The sequence below is a fragment of the Penicillium argentinense genome (genome assembly GCF_028826775.1).
Source record: "Penicillium argentinense strain IBT 30761 chromosome Unknown utg000009l_segment0_segment0, whole genome shotgun sequence".
Classification (NCBI taxonomy): domain Eukaryota; kingdom Fungi; phylum Ascomycota; class Eurotiomycetes; order Eurotiales; family Aspergillaceae; genus Penicillium; species Penicillium argentinense.
The window spans coordinates 4,250,361-4,264,713 of NW_026622668.1; the positions used below are offsets into that span (position 1 = coordinate 4,250,361).

General features: G+C 46.4%; 5 protein-coding genes across 5 annotated transcripts; 3 read left to right on the forward strand and 2 right to left on the reverse strand.

Annotated features, from left to right (window-relative positions):
* Nucleotides 1-1,128: 1,128 nt before the first annotated feature.
* N7532_009161 (PaaI family thioesterase) lies at nucleotides 1,129-1,767 on the forward strand (the record flags this gene model as incomplete). The annotated part of the gene is made up of 1 exon (XM_056621652.1): nucleotides 1,129-1,767. The coding sequence occupies one exon, from the start codon at nucleotides 1,129-1,131 to the stop codon at nucleotides 1,765-1,767; it is 639 nt and encodes a 212-aa protein (XP_056472458.1).
* Nucleotides 1,768-5,314: 3,547 nt separating this feature from the next.
* N7532_009162 (cytochrome P450) lies at nucleotides 5,315-6,969 on the reverse strand (the record flags this gene model as incomplete). The annotated part of the gene is made up of 2 exons (XM_056621653.1): nucleotides 5,315-6,398; nucleotides 6,548-6,969. 2 exons carry the CDS (start codon nucleotides 6,967-6,969, stop codon nucleotides 5,315-5,317), a joined length of 1,506 nt encoding a protein of 501 aa, XP_056472459.1.
* Nucleotides 6,970-7,688: 719 nt separating this feature from the next.
* Nucleotides 7,689-9,276, forward strand: N7532_009163 (uncharacterized protein; the record flags this gene model as incomplete). Its single annotated transcript, XM_056621654.1, has 4 exons — nucleotides 7,689-8,548; nucleotides 8,605-9,012; nucleotides 9,070-9,211; nucleotides 9,265-9,276. 4 exons carry the CDS (start codon nucleotides 7,689-7,691, stop codon nucleotides 9,274-9,276), a joined length of 1,422 nt encoding a protein of 473 aa, XP_056472460.1.
* A 1,323-nt stretch (nucleotides 9,277-10,599) lies between these two features.
* N7532_009164 (amino acid transporter) lies at nucleotides 10,600-11,875 on the forward strand (the record flags this gene model as incomplete). Its single annotated transcript, XM_056621655.1, has 2 exons — nucleotides 10,600-10,894; nucleotides 10,956-11,875. Coding segments are annotated over 2 exons (1,215 nt in total), but the record flags the coding sequence as incomplete, so codon positions are not given.
* A 542-nt stretch (nucleotides 11,876-12,417) lies between these two features.
* Nucleotides 12,418-13,739, reverse strand: N7532_009165 (uncharacterized protein; the record flags this gene model as incomplete). The annotated part of the gene is made up of 2 exons (XM_056621656.1): nucleotides 12,418-13,263; nucleotides 13,407-13,739. The coding sequence occupies 2 exons, from the start codon at nucleotides 13,737-13,739 to the stop codon at nucleotides 12,418-12,420; spliced, it is 1,179 nt and encodes a 392-aa protein (XP_056472462.1).
* Between the last annotated feature and the right edge of the window lie 614 nt (nucleotides 13,740-14,353).

Sequence of the window (14,353 nt, forward strand, 5' to 3'; positions counted from 1 at the left end):
CCCAAAGGATCATGTTAGAGTCGGCTCCGACTTATGCAACATAGCCCATAAGTGGATGCTTCCAAGATTCGACAGTTTCTCTCCACAAATACCCTATAGATACCTCGCTCGAGCAGATTCCATTGATCAATAACATCGATAGTTACGTTTACGGCTGCAATAGCAAACGAGCTAAAGCCGTAAGTACTAGCCATCTCGTATAGGCCAACAGATACTATAACCGTATCTATGCTCATGATGGAGAACTGAGGATAGAAACCCCCGTTGATCGATTTTTCCATTGTCACAATGTCAGGTTTCATGTCGTCACCCAGATATTGAAAACTAAAAAACCTACCTGTTTTTCCCCTACCCTACTGCACCTCATCTGCGATAAAGAGGATATTCATAGATTTGAGAAGCTCATAAATGCCTCGGGCGTAGCGAACCTCGTCATTCACATTTCCATATCAAGTATCAGCAGACATATAAGAGTAGCATCATAGAAAAGCGAACCTGTATTTGTGAGATAAAATATTTACCAGTGTTACTTCAGCGGCATCTAGAATCAGCGAAATATCAACTTGCAGACTTTCGACTCACCAGGGATACCTTGCCCTAACTGCTCTACCAGAGCCTCCTGGATGTGGGGATGGTAGTATCCAGTGTTAACAGCACTGAACAGACCAATGAAATCAATGTATTCTTTCCCACCGACGCCCTACGTCCCTGAGTCAGGGCTGAAATTTAGGGATTCCATGTTTCCCACCACCTCCAATCTGACTCACCCATAGCAGAGATCCCTGGCCTTTATCGAAAGAATGGTTGATTTGATTATGATAGCGGCATTCTCTGAGATTGGATCTGTACGTGAGACGATAAACGTCGTCTTCGTTTACTACTACTACGACTACGTCTACCTCTGTCTTCAGTTAGCGATTTGACCACGCTAAATGCTGAATTTCATGGCCGTAACGTCGAAGCGGAACAGCATTGCCGGGACCTCGGGCCGGAATCGCGGTTATTCGGCAGACAAAGATGAGGCATTTAATTTACCACCTGCTGCGAAGGCAAAAGTACCTAGAAATAACCCGAAATTGCTCATACAGTTTTTTATCTTCGACTTCCTTTTTCTAACATCATTGAAAAATGATGTACAACCACAGCTATCGAGACCTGATCAAAACCCTGCCAGTCTCCCAGGCAGATGTTGACTTTTTCACCAAGATGCCTTTTGTCCATCCCTATTTAAACACCTCCGGTCCATATCAGCTGGTCCCTTTCATTACGCGATATGATAAGGGTGACTTGTCCGACATGTTCTTCAACAAAACGATCAACACATATGACACCGTCCCACGGGTACTAGCTTTCATGCGGAAGCCAGATTCTTTGCAAAGCCCAGTTCATGATGATGAGGATATTGATCCATTGCAACGTCTGGGAGAGCCACATTTCGTCGCATTTTGTCAGCTTGAGTCCGGTGTGAATGGTTATATCAACACTGCTCACGGAGGTCTCCTGGCATCCTTGCTAGACGAGATACTAGGCCTTTGCGCCGAGACATACCGGATATTTGCCTCGGATGAACAAGCGCCTTTGCTTACGGCCGATCTTCAGGTGTCATACCGTTCACCCGTGCCCACCCCTAGTGTAATTATGATCAAATCATGGATGAGACGGAAGGAGGGTAGAAAGTGGTTCCTTGAAGCAAGGATTTTGGACGAAAATGGTTTACTCAAAGCAGAGGCAAAGTCCTTGTATACTAGGCCACGATCTGCAATATAGAAAGAGCCATCCAATGACTCTTTCAGCGATAGGATCGGCTTATAAGAACGGCCTGATCAGTCAACCACTTTCTTCACGCAGGTAGAAGTAAGATGAATCAACAATGTTGAAGAATCCAAGGGAGACAACGAAGAAAAAAGGCTTACATTCATGGTGAATAATGTCAAATAAAGTATAAAACGTCGTATCATGTAGAATTCCCTTGCCCTTGAAAGCCAGCTATTCTCATTCATAGGTATACAAGTACAAAACTTACTTGTTCAATGGGGACCAGCGCTAAGGATACCGACTGAGAACGTGAGCTCCGACTCCATGCCCCTTTTCTGTTATTAGCTTACAACGCTCAAATGCATATCAATTTATTCCGAACCCTTGAGGGGAAAAGTCTGTTGGAAACTAGAAGCGTACATTGCAATGAGCCCAGTTGAAACTCGTCAAACGTTTAAAATACATAGATGTATCACCGCTCTTGTCCAGTATTGAGCCTGTAATCGAGTATCACGCAATCTTGCTATGAAAATTGCTCCGGTCAGACTGCCAAAGCAAGATTTCAGACGCATAGCATCCCAATATAGCTAATGGTAGATTGGCGACTTACACCGCCGCGCGGCCGCTTCTCGGCTTCTAAGAATCCTTGAACCCGCTCTTGTTCTTTTTGTTTTTAGACAAGAGTAGAAATAAGTCGTTCGTTGCAGGCTGTAAAAGAACGAAGGATTTCGCTTACTGCATCTCGTTCGCTGGCCCGTCGTCGCCAAAATAATCTTGATGCCGGTATAAATCCAATCTTTCGTTCTTTGAGATATCTTCCCTTGATGCAAAGGTTGAGTTAAATAACTCTTGTTCCATGCCATAAACCAGGCCCGCATCTCTGGATCGTCCTCTGGCGGTAAGAATGTGCAACCCTGTGTTCCTGCCTCAAGATTCTCCGCTGCATAACTGTCTGGATTCCACGTGCCGTAAGTCCTGCGAGGGGGAGCCTTGATTCCCCACCCGATATCCGAAGATTTGCCAAATTTGGTGTTTGAATAACCTTGCTGTGTTTGAAAAAAGTCCAACAAATCCAAAATCTGGCGTCCAATACTGAGAGGCCCACGACCACACTGAAATTCAACAAGTTTTCTCACATCATCTAACAGCAAGCTCGGGATTGTGCGTTCAAAATCCTCGTCATTCAACCCACCGACCGTGGCATGTCGCATCTGAATATATGGTGCGCTGCCTGTCGTAAATTCCAACAGTGTAAGTTGACTGAAGAGGCACCACTACAGCCTTTTTCGGAGACCTCTCTCCGGTTGGGGGATTCTGGCGGGTTCGTTGTCTAACCGGAGTGAAACTGCAGCAGCATGTGCCATTCCTAACAAGAAAAACGTTTCTTGTGAAGAATTTGTCTCACAATAGCCCATTAAAAGTAGCCCTTGTATTGATGTATAAGACTTTTCGTTCATCTGTCGAGGAAAAAGAGACTGGGAATTTATTAGTTGTGACGGTGAAGTATCTGAATCAGCCCTAACCTTCGCGTTTGAGTAGAAAAAATCGAAAGCTTGCTCCTTTGAATGTATTCCATAAGTACGAAGCGTTTTTCTGTCGCCAACTCTGATCGATGCCGCTAGGAAAGCATTAAGAACGAATTGGCCACAAGATGGAACGTCCCCTTCGTTCATAGCCGCGATACTGGCCATTTGAAAGAAGGTTATGACAGGAAACGTGGGATAGATGAACTGTAGGAAGCATCCCACCAGATACTTTCGCAAGCCGTGAGGCTCAAAAGACTCTAATTGATCCTCAAGGCAGTCGAGTCCAGCTTCGACGCCGTGAGGCAGCAGTATTGACACGCTAGGTTGTGGAGGTTCCTCTTTTTGTCCCATGTTGCTTGTTTGGTCATCTGAACCGGCGACGTGGGAACATGATAATAAATCACTTGTGCCCTGGCTACCGGATCTCTGAATCAGAGGACCAGAGAGGTAAGTTTGGCAAATAATATCATCCAACGTGCAATTTGTGCATGTGCCCTCTAATATTTGTACGTCGCAGCGAATCTTTTTCCGCTGGCAATTGATACAAGCAGACCCGGCTCGCGTTCTCCGACGAGTTTTGGGTTGTGCATGGGAGGAATGACAATTCAATTTGTTTGGAAATTCTTCAACGTCGTCCGAATTCATTTCAGTTCCAACAATCGGCGTTCACAAATGAACGACGGTTTTGCTTTCTGGTGTCCGGTAGCAAATGAATGTTGGGGTAGGTTATAATGAGAAAAGCCTACTAGACCTTAACTAGTCTGGTTTTCCTTTTTTCAATTCTTCTTATCGTATCCTTGAAAAGGCTTACGCGGTCTCAAGTCATTATCTACGCGCAGACAGAAGAGACTTTCTTTCATCAGCCATTTGACTTTGGATGGAAGTATCCGACAAATATATGAATGAGGACGAGAAATTTAGGTCAAGAAGGCGACAGTCATTTATGACCGATTTAGTTTGCACTGGTTAGATGGCAATTTACTAAATTAAACGAGTTCTCTGTTCCTCGGCTTTCTACCCAGTCCATCTCGACTATTTTGTGAATGCCTCTTGATGATGAAACTGACTCTGCATTTTTAACTAGGCGTAAAACTAGAAAGGGACATTGTTCTGTAGGTTCCACATATTTTTTGCTAACCAAAAGTCAAACCATCCCCCGGCGCCCGATACATAGCAGTCAGAGGCTCGGTGTCCTCGGGCCCCGAAAAGAAATGGACTTGCCGAGGCTGTTAACGGGCCACGCGAGACACATTTTCCGCTGACATGCTTGGAAAAAGAGTTGTCCACAAGCCAGTTGCGTCAGAAAATACAAGTAGAAATTGATTCGTGAAGCTCAGACAGGATGCAAAGGATTATATCGACCACTTCAAGGTGAAGACGCTGGGAATAAGGAAGAGATCAAAAACCCACAGCGACGAGAGGCAGCGGGAGTAATACAACGCCGATGAGAGACGATATCGAAGGAACAGGGCATGTTGAAAAACGGCATGCCAACTGGAGCAGATGTGGAAGCAGAAACATGAGATGGTGCGTCAATACGGGGATGGGATGTCGCCGCATGGCACGGCGTGTGCTGGCAGTAGCCGGTTACGTTCATTTTGAGCGTTCTATGACGGTTTTTGTGAGATTATCACCTGTTTTTGAATCGCGACATGCAGTGTTTTCTTTGTATTTGTTACTGTTGGGCGTGGCGTTTGGACGAGTTCTTGTTTCCGACGGAGGAAGCACCTGCATAGCCATTACGTTCTAGTTGGGCTGCATCAGGTTAATAGAACTTTGAATTGAATTGAATCGACCACTTCACTGATCAATCCGACAGAATCTATTAGGGACCAAAATTTGCATGGACACGTTAGGTGATCTTCTTGTTCCATATACACAGATTCAACCATCGAGCGTGTAAATGGGCCGACGCACGGTGGGAAAAAGTTCCTAAAAAAGCATGCCTAGCAAATTTACAGAAACGCCCGCAATATAACCCAGTGAATTCCTGAAAGCAGTTGTATTTAACCCCCCTTGGGCCCAAAAATTATCTATTGAGATGCGCTATGCAAACGCACAAGAACCTGAACTGGGGCAGTGGTCGACGTGTATTTATGTTTGACAACAGTCGACTTGTCCATGTTTTCCACTCCATCAAATCGCTGAAGCATCCGCACAACGACGTAACCAGCCTCAGTCAGGGCAAACTGCTGTCCCAGGCAAATCCTTGGTCCGCCATTAAATGGTATAAACTCCCATCCCGGTCTGCGCCCGGTCCACCTTTCAGGCCGAAATTCATTAGCGTCGTCACCCCAGATGTCCTCACGGCGGTGCATGATATGCACGTTGTAGGTAACTTCCTCTCCAGCGCGAATGTAGATTGGCGATGTACCATCTGCACCACCTCCTCGAGGGAGAGTGGTGTTTCGGACCGCGCGGCGACTATTCTCCGGTACGACTGGATGCAGTCGCAGAACTTCAGATAGAACATGTTGCAGATAGGAACATGATTTGAGCGACTCAAAAGTGATGGCAGTGTTACTGGAGCTCTCTCCAAATGTTTCAATGACGACGGTACGCAGCTTTTCGTAAACCTCCGGATGACGAGATAGTAGGTAGAAAGTCCATCCTAGAAGGCCTGCGGTTGTGTCTCTCCCTGCTAAGAGAATGTTGAGAAGCTGGCTACGAAGCTCTTCGGGATCTTTTGTCTCCTTGACGAGTTCCTGAAGAAATACATAGCCAGACTCAGTCGGGTCCCCGGGAGCGCTTTTTTCCGTCCCTGACTGTAGTTCCCCTGCGAGAGCGAGATTGACATAATACCGGGCAAATTCCTGGATTTCTGCACAATCTTTTCGAAATTCTGCAGGACAGTAGAGAAAGTACAGATCCATCAAATAACTTCGTAACACGACCACCGCATTGGCTCGGTCAAAAGACTGACCAAAGGACAAACCGTCGGGCAGAGCATCCGGTGTAGTTGTCCCAGGTTTAATTCCCTGGATTCCTTTCGATGAAAGAATCTGGGAATTGACACTCTGTCCAAAGAGAAATTCGGTGGCGGAGTCAAGAGTTAGGTTGAAAAACAAGGGCGTCAAATCGATAATATCTGTCCAAGAATCGTGATGAACTGGGAACCTATCCAAAAGGTGTTGTACATGACGTTCCTCAAGCTGCAGGTCGGCGATTTGACCGCGAGCGAATTGTGGACGAAGTAGGGCGCGAGAATGTTGCCTACCTTCAATGTTAATGCCTAGTAATATCGGCTTTATGAATTTGCAACGTACCACTCCTTTCCATCCGTGGTGAAAATACCTTTTCCAATAACCGGACCGAACAAATTACGCCGTGAAGGGCCAAGCTCAAAATCCTTGAACTGGGTCGCAAGCATAGCTTGCACATTCTTCGGGTCAGCTGTGACGTGATGCCAAGTACCCAGGATATTCTGATTCCACGTTGGGTGTCGGCCTAGCTCTTCATAAAGCACCAACTCATCATTCTGGAGGATTTGCTCCCGCATCATGTCAATATAACGCTTCAGAATATCAATACCGAACGGGAGCTTGCTCGGTCGGATGAAAGCGGGCTTACAACCCATTCGCCGAGCTCGTTGGTTATGCAATATAGACATCAAAACCCAATGGAGAGAATAAATGACGACAATCGCCGGGAGAGCGGTCGACAAAGTCAGCTGTTGAAATATAATCATTGTTGCAAATATTTCAATCACGATGGTGATATTTGAAGATCGCTGTAGTTGCTTTCTTGCTGGGTTTATACGCGATATATATATTGAGCGCTGAGACGAACTTAGATCCGGACAGGGTGTACGGCTGACTTGGTCTCTCGAGTTGACTATTATGAAACAATAATTATACCCCGCTTTCGATCCTACTTTCGCGGCAATCGTCAAATACCTATCATCAACGCCAGCGATGTATGTAGGTCGGGACCCACCCCACGGGTCCCGCGGGACCCGTGGGACGGGCCCCATGCGACGCTTATCATCGTATATCTAGCCGCTCAGTCTTCAAGGTAACGAATCGCCATTCGATCGCCACCAACGAATTTCCCGCCACTCCCCAAGTGGGACCTGTTATATATCTAGACGCAAGCGTAGTGGGCCTATTTAGACATCTGGTGAATTTTTTTGGTTGAGCTCTGGGTTCAACTCAGTCCTCCATTGGTTGTAACGTCTTGGGTCGGTCAAACTAGGAGCCAACCAGTGTATTTGGGCGGGAGGGGACTAACAGGAACCGAGGCTCGTCGGTACTACAAGGACTATCGCATTAGCTGGCAGTAATTCTGCATTCAAACTCAATTTACCCCTTGTCACCTGACGCTTTTAAAGAGCTGTGCATACGACAAGAATCGGATTAACAGCTTTTGAACCAATCTTTCCTTCCGATCCCAAGCCAATCACTAGCCATGACGCTGACGCGAAAAACTTCCGTTGCCGCTAAAATACCTGTTCAAACTGCCAAGGCGATTGAATCAAAATCGAATGCCACCCCCAGATTCACTGACGGTGCGTCAGCTGAACTCGAGTTTGGGGGTTCATTTGGTGCTGCACTGTTGATGATAGGATTCCCTCTCTTGATGTGGTACATGTGGATTGGTGCAACGTACTATGATGGCATGCTTCCTCTTCCTGCTGCCAACCAGACCTGGGCTGACTTTGTCGTCCTCCTATGCAAATTGGTTTATGAGGGATCGTATCCAACTGCGAAAGCATGGGCAATATACTGGACATTCTTCATTATGGAGGCATTCATGTACTGCTATATGCCTGGAGTTTCCAATCTTGGCCGCCCACTGAAGCACGAAGGTGGTAAAAGACTTCCCTACTACTGCTCAGCGTTCTGCAGTTTTTATGCGACGCTAGCCATCGCCGCAGTCTTGCATGTTACGCATGTATTCCCTTTATACACTCTGATTGACGAATTCGGATCTATTATGAGTGTCGCCATTTTGTCCGGCTTCCTGAATAGCTTCATCGTCTACATCCAAGCTATAGTGCGCGGACGGACCCACAGATTGTCGGGTTCCCCTATTTATGATTTCTTCATGGGCGCTGAGCTGAATCCTCGCATCGGTATCCTGGACTTCAAGATGTTCTACGAGGTCAGAATCCCGTGGTTTATTTTATTCCTTATCACCTGCTCTGCCGCGGCTCGCCAATACGAAACATATGGCTACGTCTCGACCGAGGTACTATTCTTGATTGGAGCACATTACCTGTACACCAATGCTTGTGCCAAAGCCGAGCAGATGATCATCACAAGCTGGTAAGACTACCTCAACCTTTTGAAATCCGGTGTTAACGGAGCTTACTCCGAAATAGGGACATGTACTTTGAAAAACTGGGTTTTTTACTCACCTTCTGGAACATGGCTGGTGTGCCCTTCACTTATTGTCATTGCGCCCTTTATCTGGCAAACCATGACCCATCCGAATACCACTGGAACCCTTATTTCCTTTCAATATTTGCTGCAGTTTATATCTTCTTCTACTGGGTGTGGGACAGTGCAAATGGTCAGAAGAACGCATTTCGTCATAGGGAAAAAGGTCAGCTTGTCAAGCGGAAGACATTCCCTCAAGTACCGTGGCAGGCTATCGAGAACCCGAAATCAATTCAAACCGACACGGGCGATAATATCATGGTTGATGGCTGGTTTGCAATAGTCAGAAAGCCAAATTATGTTCCCGACATGTTTTTTGCTATGTCCTGGGGACTTATCACCGGATTTAAGTAAAGTTTTCCACCTTGCAAAGGCCATGAGTTGCCATAACTAACGGGTACTAATAGGAGCCCATTTCCCTGGTTTTATTTTGTTTTCTTCATGGTTATGATCACCCATCGCACGATTAGGGATATCAACAGATGCCGAAGGAAATACGGCGACGCATGGAAGCGCTATGAGAGAGAAGTTCCCTACCTGTTCATTCCAGTAAGCTTCCAATTGACAACCACAGTGGTGAAAATCTATTGACATCTTCAAAGTATGTGATTTAATTTCCGTCTGGGTCTTTTGCAAATAGCTCTTTAGTCTCTCTTATAAGGGGACCTTGAGTTTCGGAGCCCACGATATCCGATTGATGGGATTCGCCAATTTTAGGGAATTTGCACCCTTTTCTGGTCAGATATAGCAATGAGGTATCTGTTGATGTAGAAGCATATCTATTCTGCACACATGTTCTTCGTTGCATAGGGCACGGTATAGATTTATAGAAGAAACTGGCGAGCGCCTTCTGTTTCTGCACAGTTAGTTGGTAGAAGATTTCGAACTCTGAAATATTGTTGCTTCATGGATTTACGCAAAGAAAATATTTATTCATGCCTTTTTACACTGATTACTCGGAATATTTCAAACAAGAAAAGCTGTGAATTCCGTTGGCAAGCGTGGAGAAGGGCGCTTTCTATGAGAACTGCTCGGGTGTACCAGTATGACATTGAAATTTTCTACCCTGATCCAGAATTTCACACTTACTGGCGATGCCAAGGAATTTGCTAGCACGCAAATGCTCTGCGCTGCTACGCCCTTACCCTAGATCGGAACAAGTTTGTCATAATGGTGGCAAGCGATATTCGAGTCGAATTACGTTGCGACTCCGGACAAAAATTAGCGCGCTGTAGTCTTACTAGGGTAGTCTTACTAGGGGCAGGAGGCGAAGGAAACAAGTAGTAGACTATCCAACCAAGCAAGCCTTTTATTAAGCTTGGATAATGCGATACACGCCTGGTACAGACGGGAATTCGTCATTTGGTGGCATTTGTCCTGAGAATAGCCTTCATCGGGGTCAGAATGATACGCCTGGATTCGTCTATAATCTAAGGACTTCCTTTCAGTCATCCGAAAATGGATTACAAGCTTTCCGAGCGAAGGTTAGGCCAGCATTGGGTGAACAATAAAAACATTTATCGTTACGCTCCGAGGACATGAACTGACGCTATTATTGGTGCCCGCAAGTGGCCTGGGGCTAATGAAAATAGAGTTTGATGCCAGCATCAGTGGCGCTCAACCTTTGCACGACCGCTGCTAGAATTATTGAGCATACTGGCGCGTAGATAAGCCTCTAGCTTGGTGATTTAAAGTGGAGTGCATAGAACCGAAATTTACTAGAGCCACCACCAGCCTATCTTACATGCAGATGACTTTGGGAGGGTATATATGTTTGCTCGCAGGAGGTATTTACCGGAGGGTAGCTCTCAACGCAGTATATCCCACTACCATCTCTTCCATACGTTCCTCTTTTCTATACTGAGAATATTCTCAACGTTGGCGAGAGAGGTATTATAATCAAAAACACACCCAAAAAAGATATCAGTAATACCGGGATGTCTGCCACAAAGTCCTCGCTTGGCCCAGTTCTCCAGTCAATGGAGACAAGGGAAGAGGGGCAGATCTTCGATGTGACGCAGCTTGATCAGAATCGGTTTAATATTTGGAGCACCATAGGTATCCAATTTTCAGTTATTGCAGCACCCCTTGCTATTGTCAGTTACACCACGCTCATAACCGGGGTTGGAGGTAGCCCTTTCTACTTCTGGGGATTCCTAGTTGCCGCAATTGGTCAAACACTTGTGGCTGTTAGCTTGGCTGAACTAGCGAGTGCCTATCCACATACTTCTGGTAAGGCCTAGCTCACATTAAATGTGCGTGACTTGCTAATGTTCTCTATGCCTATCTATAGGGCAAATATTTTGGACTGCCACTCTAAGCCCCCGCCAACTTGCGCCTTTTTTGAGCTATTTCAATGGTGCAATGACTACATTTGGATGGATCTTCGCTGCATCTGGGAATGCCGTATTTGCGGCAGATTTTTTGGCTAGCTTTGGGCAGTTGGTCTCTGACGCATACGAGCCTACCTCATGGCAAATTTTCCTTCTAGCGCTTGCTAGCATAATAGTGGCGCTTGTATTCAACACGCTGCTCATTAACAGTCTACCAGGCCTCACTATCTTTATGGTGGGTTTTTTGAACGTGGCTGCCTTGTTTATTTGCATCACCTTACTCGCTGTCGTACAGCCGAAAGCATCGGTAAATACAGCATTTATTGACGTTGTCAACGAGACCGGCTGGTCCTCTGATGGGCTGGTTTTCTTTCTTGGCCTTCTCCCTGGCATGATGACTGTCTGCCTTTTCGATACGGCAGCCCACATGGCGGAAGAGCTCCCCCACCCTCAGCGACAAGTACCAATTGTGATGGTTGCTAATGCCATCCTTTCTGCATTGGGTGGTTTGATAATGGTCATTTGCCTAATATTCTGCACCACTCATCCGGAGAATCTTCTTCAACCATTGGCAGGCATGCCAATCATTCAAATTTGCTGGGACGCTTTGCCATCGACAGCATTCGTGATTGTCGTATGTCTCGTATACTGCGTCATGACCCTGAACGGCCTGGTCAGCATTATCACAGGTTGCAGCAGGGTAATTTGGTCTTTCGCTAGAGTTGGCGGTTTGCCGCTGCGAAATTTGCTATCTGGAGTCAGCCATCGTTTCCAGACGCCTTTCAACGCTGTAATTGCATCATGTTTAGCGTGTGCCATCTTCACTGCCCTTTGTTTTGCACCTCTCACTGTTCTGAGCGGACTGTTTGGTGCATCGGCGGTTTGCTTTACCACATCCTATGCCATGCCGACTTGTCTTCTTTTGGCTAATCGTCGAAGTATCCCTTCAACCCGATATTTTAATCTTGGACGAGCGGGCCCCGTCATAAATATTATGGCAATCTGCTGGATGATAATAAGTGCTCTTTTTGTTTGCTTCCCCCGATACGTGCCTGTTGGCTTGGAAACCATGAACTGGGCACCGGTAATCCTCGGGATTGTTATCTCAATTTCTCTTGCAAATTGGTACGTGGTGAGGGCATTTTATGAGAGCCCCCACAGTCTGAGACATGATCAATCGTGTTGAGTTTGCGTTCAATGGTGATTTGATGCTGCTGGAAATAATTGTGTACATCAATTTGCGGCAAAGAAGATGAAATTTGCAATCAGTCTTATTATCGTATACATTCAAAGTTGTTGTTGACAGTATATACGTTTTCCTTTCATGTGTAAAGCATTACTACTTCCTATATGTCAATACCTCACGTTGTGCCCGTGATACACGTAAAACATGCGCAGACCAAATTAAATCGTACTTTTGCATTACGCAAGATATATAACAGTCTGATGCGATAGCATATGTTTGTGCAATCCATAAGGCCCGAAATAGACAGGGTCATTTTCAGCCCATAGATTCTCAAGCATCGTCTTCATCTTCATTACCACAAACAGTGGCTCTCTGTTGGATAATACTTTTCTAATCACATCCCATTCTGTTTCATTGATTAGGCATGACCCGATCACGATAGTTGGCCAAAGGAGAACGTTCCTGAGATGCGTGTCCATCAAAGTTGGTATAAGCATCAACGCACTCAGGGCATGCCGGCGAACGACTGACAATCGGCTCTCATCTTCCGCAATCGTACCACACCACATAGCGTCGTATGCAAAAATTGCCAGCGCGTGGCGATAAATTGCTGAAACTGAGAGACTTTGTTCGTGTTCAAGGTTGATTGCGGGTTCTGGTAAATCATCGGCAGATCCAATAGTCTCAATGATGGTGATTAATTGAACGAATTCCGCCCAGTTTTCCGACGAGCACTCTTGAAACATGATCTCCGCTTGACGGCGCGTGCAAAGAGAAATCACCCGCGGGATAACCTCTAGACACTGATAGATAGGGGAAACAATGGCTCCAAAGATCTCGTAGTTCTTCAGGATGTCCCAGGAAAGCAGGAGAGAGCTGCGAGTATCCAGCTCAGACTCTGTCCCGTTGTTATAGGGTGTAGGACTGGCTATAAGGGCCAGGTAGGTGTATAATTCAAACGTGAAGCCACATAGTACTCGCATGTTACTTGTTTCCGAGGAAGAACTCAGCAGCCGACGGACAATTTTTCTCCCAGCTCGAATATGCATCATTGCACCGTCGTCTTGTGCAAGGCTGAAAACCTAGGAATTAGAGAGTCAGATCCAAAAACATGTATCAGAACATGAGCGTGGATTAACTGTCACTCATCAGGATCCTGAATCCACATCCACGACCACTAAGGATTTTCGGAGAATACTGATCAGATGGGGCAGGACGGACATACCCCAATTAGGTAGAGGATTAGCTGGGCCAGCAGAGCTCGAAGCCATTCGAGCGGCTCATTCGATTTTCGAGAAATGGCGCCTTGTAGCAGATAAATCACGTGTCCATAATGTCGGTAAACCCATGTGTTGATTTCTGGGGAGCTTTGTTTACGGTCCAAGTGGGCCCCTCCAAGAGCGAGCAGCGAGTGGAGTATCAACTCATCCGAGAAAGCCAGTGGGAGCAAATGCGTTAAGAATGGGTTCTTCTCGGGGTTAACGGTGGTCATGTATCTGCTGGTCTCGGCGACAAAGTGGGCAAGAAACATGGAGGACACAGAGCCCAGCGAGCCCATAGAGCAACTCGGCGGTGCGATAAGACGAAAGCCCTCGTCTCTAAACCCCGCACCTTCACTGAATATTGAAATCGGAGACGATGTGTCCTCCCCGCAGGGATTAGAATTATCAATAATATCCTGAGTTGGAGGTGCAGTATCATGAAAAGACGGTAAATTATCGGGATCGGGCTCACGCTGACCAGTACCTGGCCATTGACAAGCTTTTCCTTTCAGCAAACAGCGAGTACATACTGGTCGACGCTCATCACATTTCTTGTGCAGACGCCGACACACTAGGCAGCCGGATCTCGAACGTGGGTAGGGAAGTCGTACCCTTTGCCGTGGATACCTGACGGCATTTTGCCGAACCCCATGCGACATCATGAGAATACTGCGAGGCGAAGATAGGGAAGAACTCCAGACGGCTAGATAAGACGGGCGGGAAGTCGCATATTAACTAACTATTCGGCGCAGCTAAAGTTCAGGGAACCCCGCATGCTTCCAGACGATTAGATCAGCCGTTCGGGACCCGCGGGGAAGCGGAAATGACTACTTGACGCTAATAAAGTTCGGTGAGTAAGTGCCCCTGTGAGTGACTACCATATAAATTATGGTACGGGTCAATCCACCCA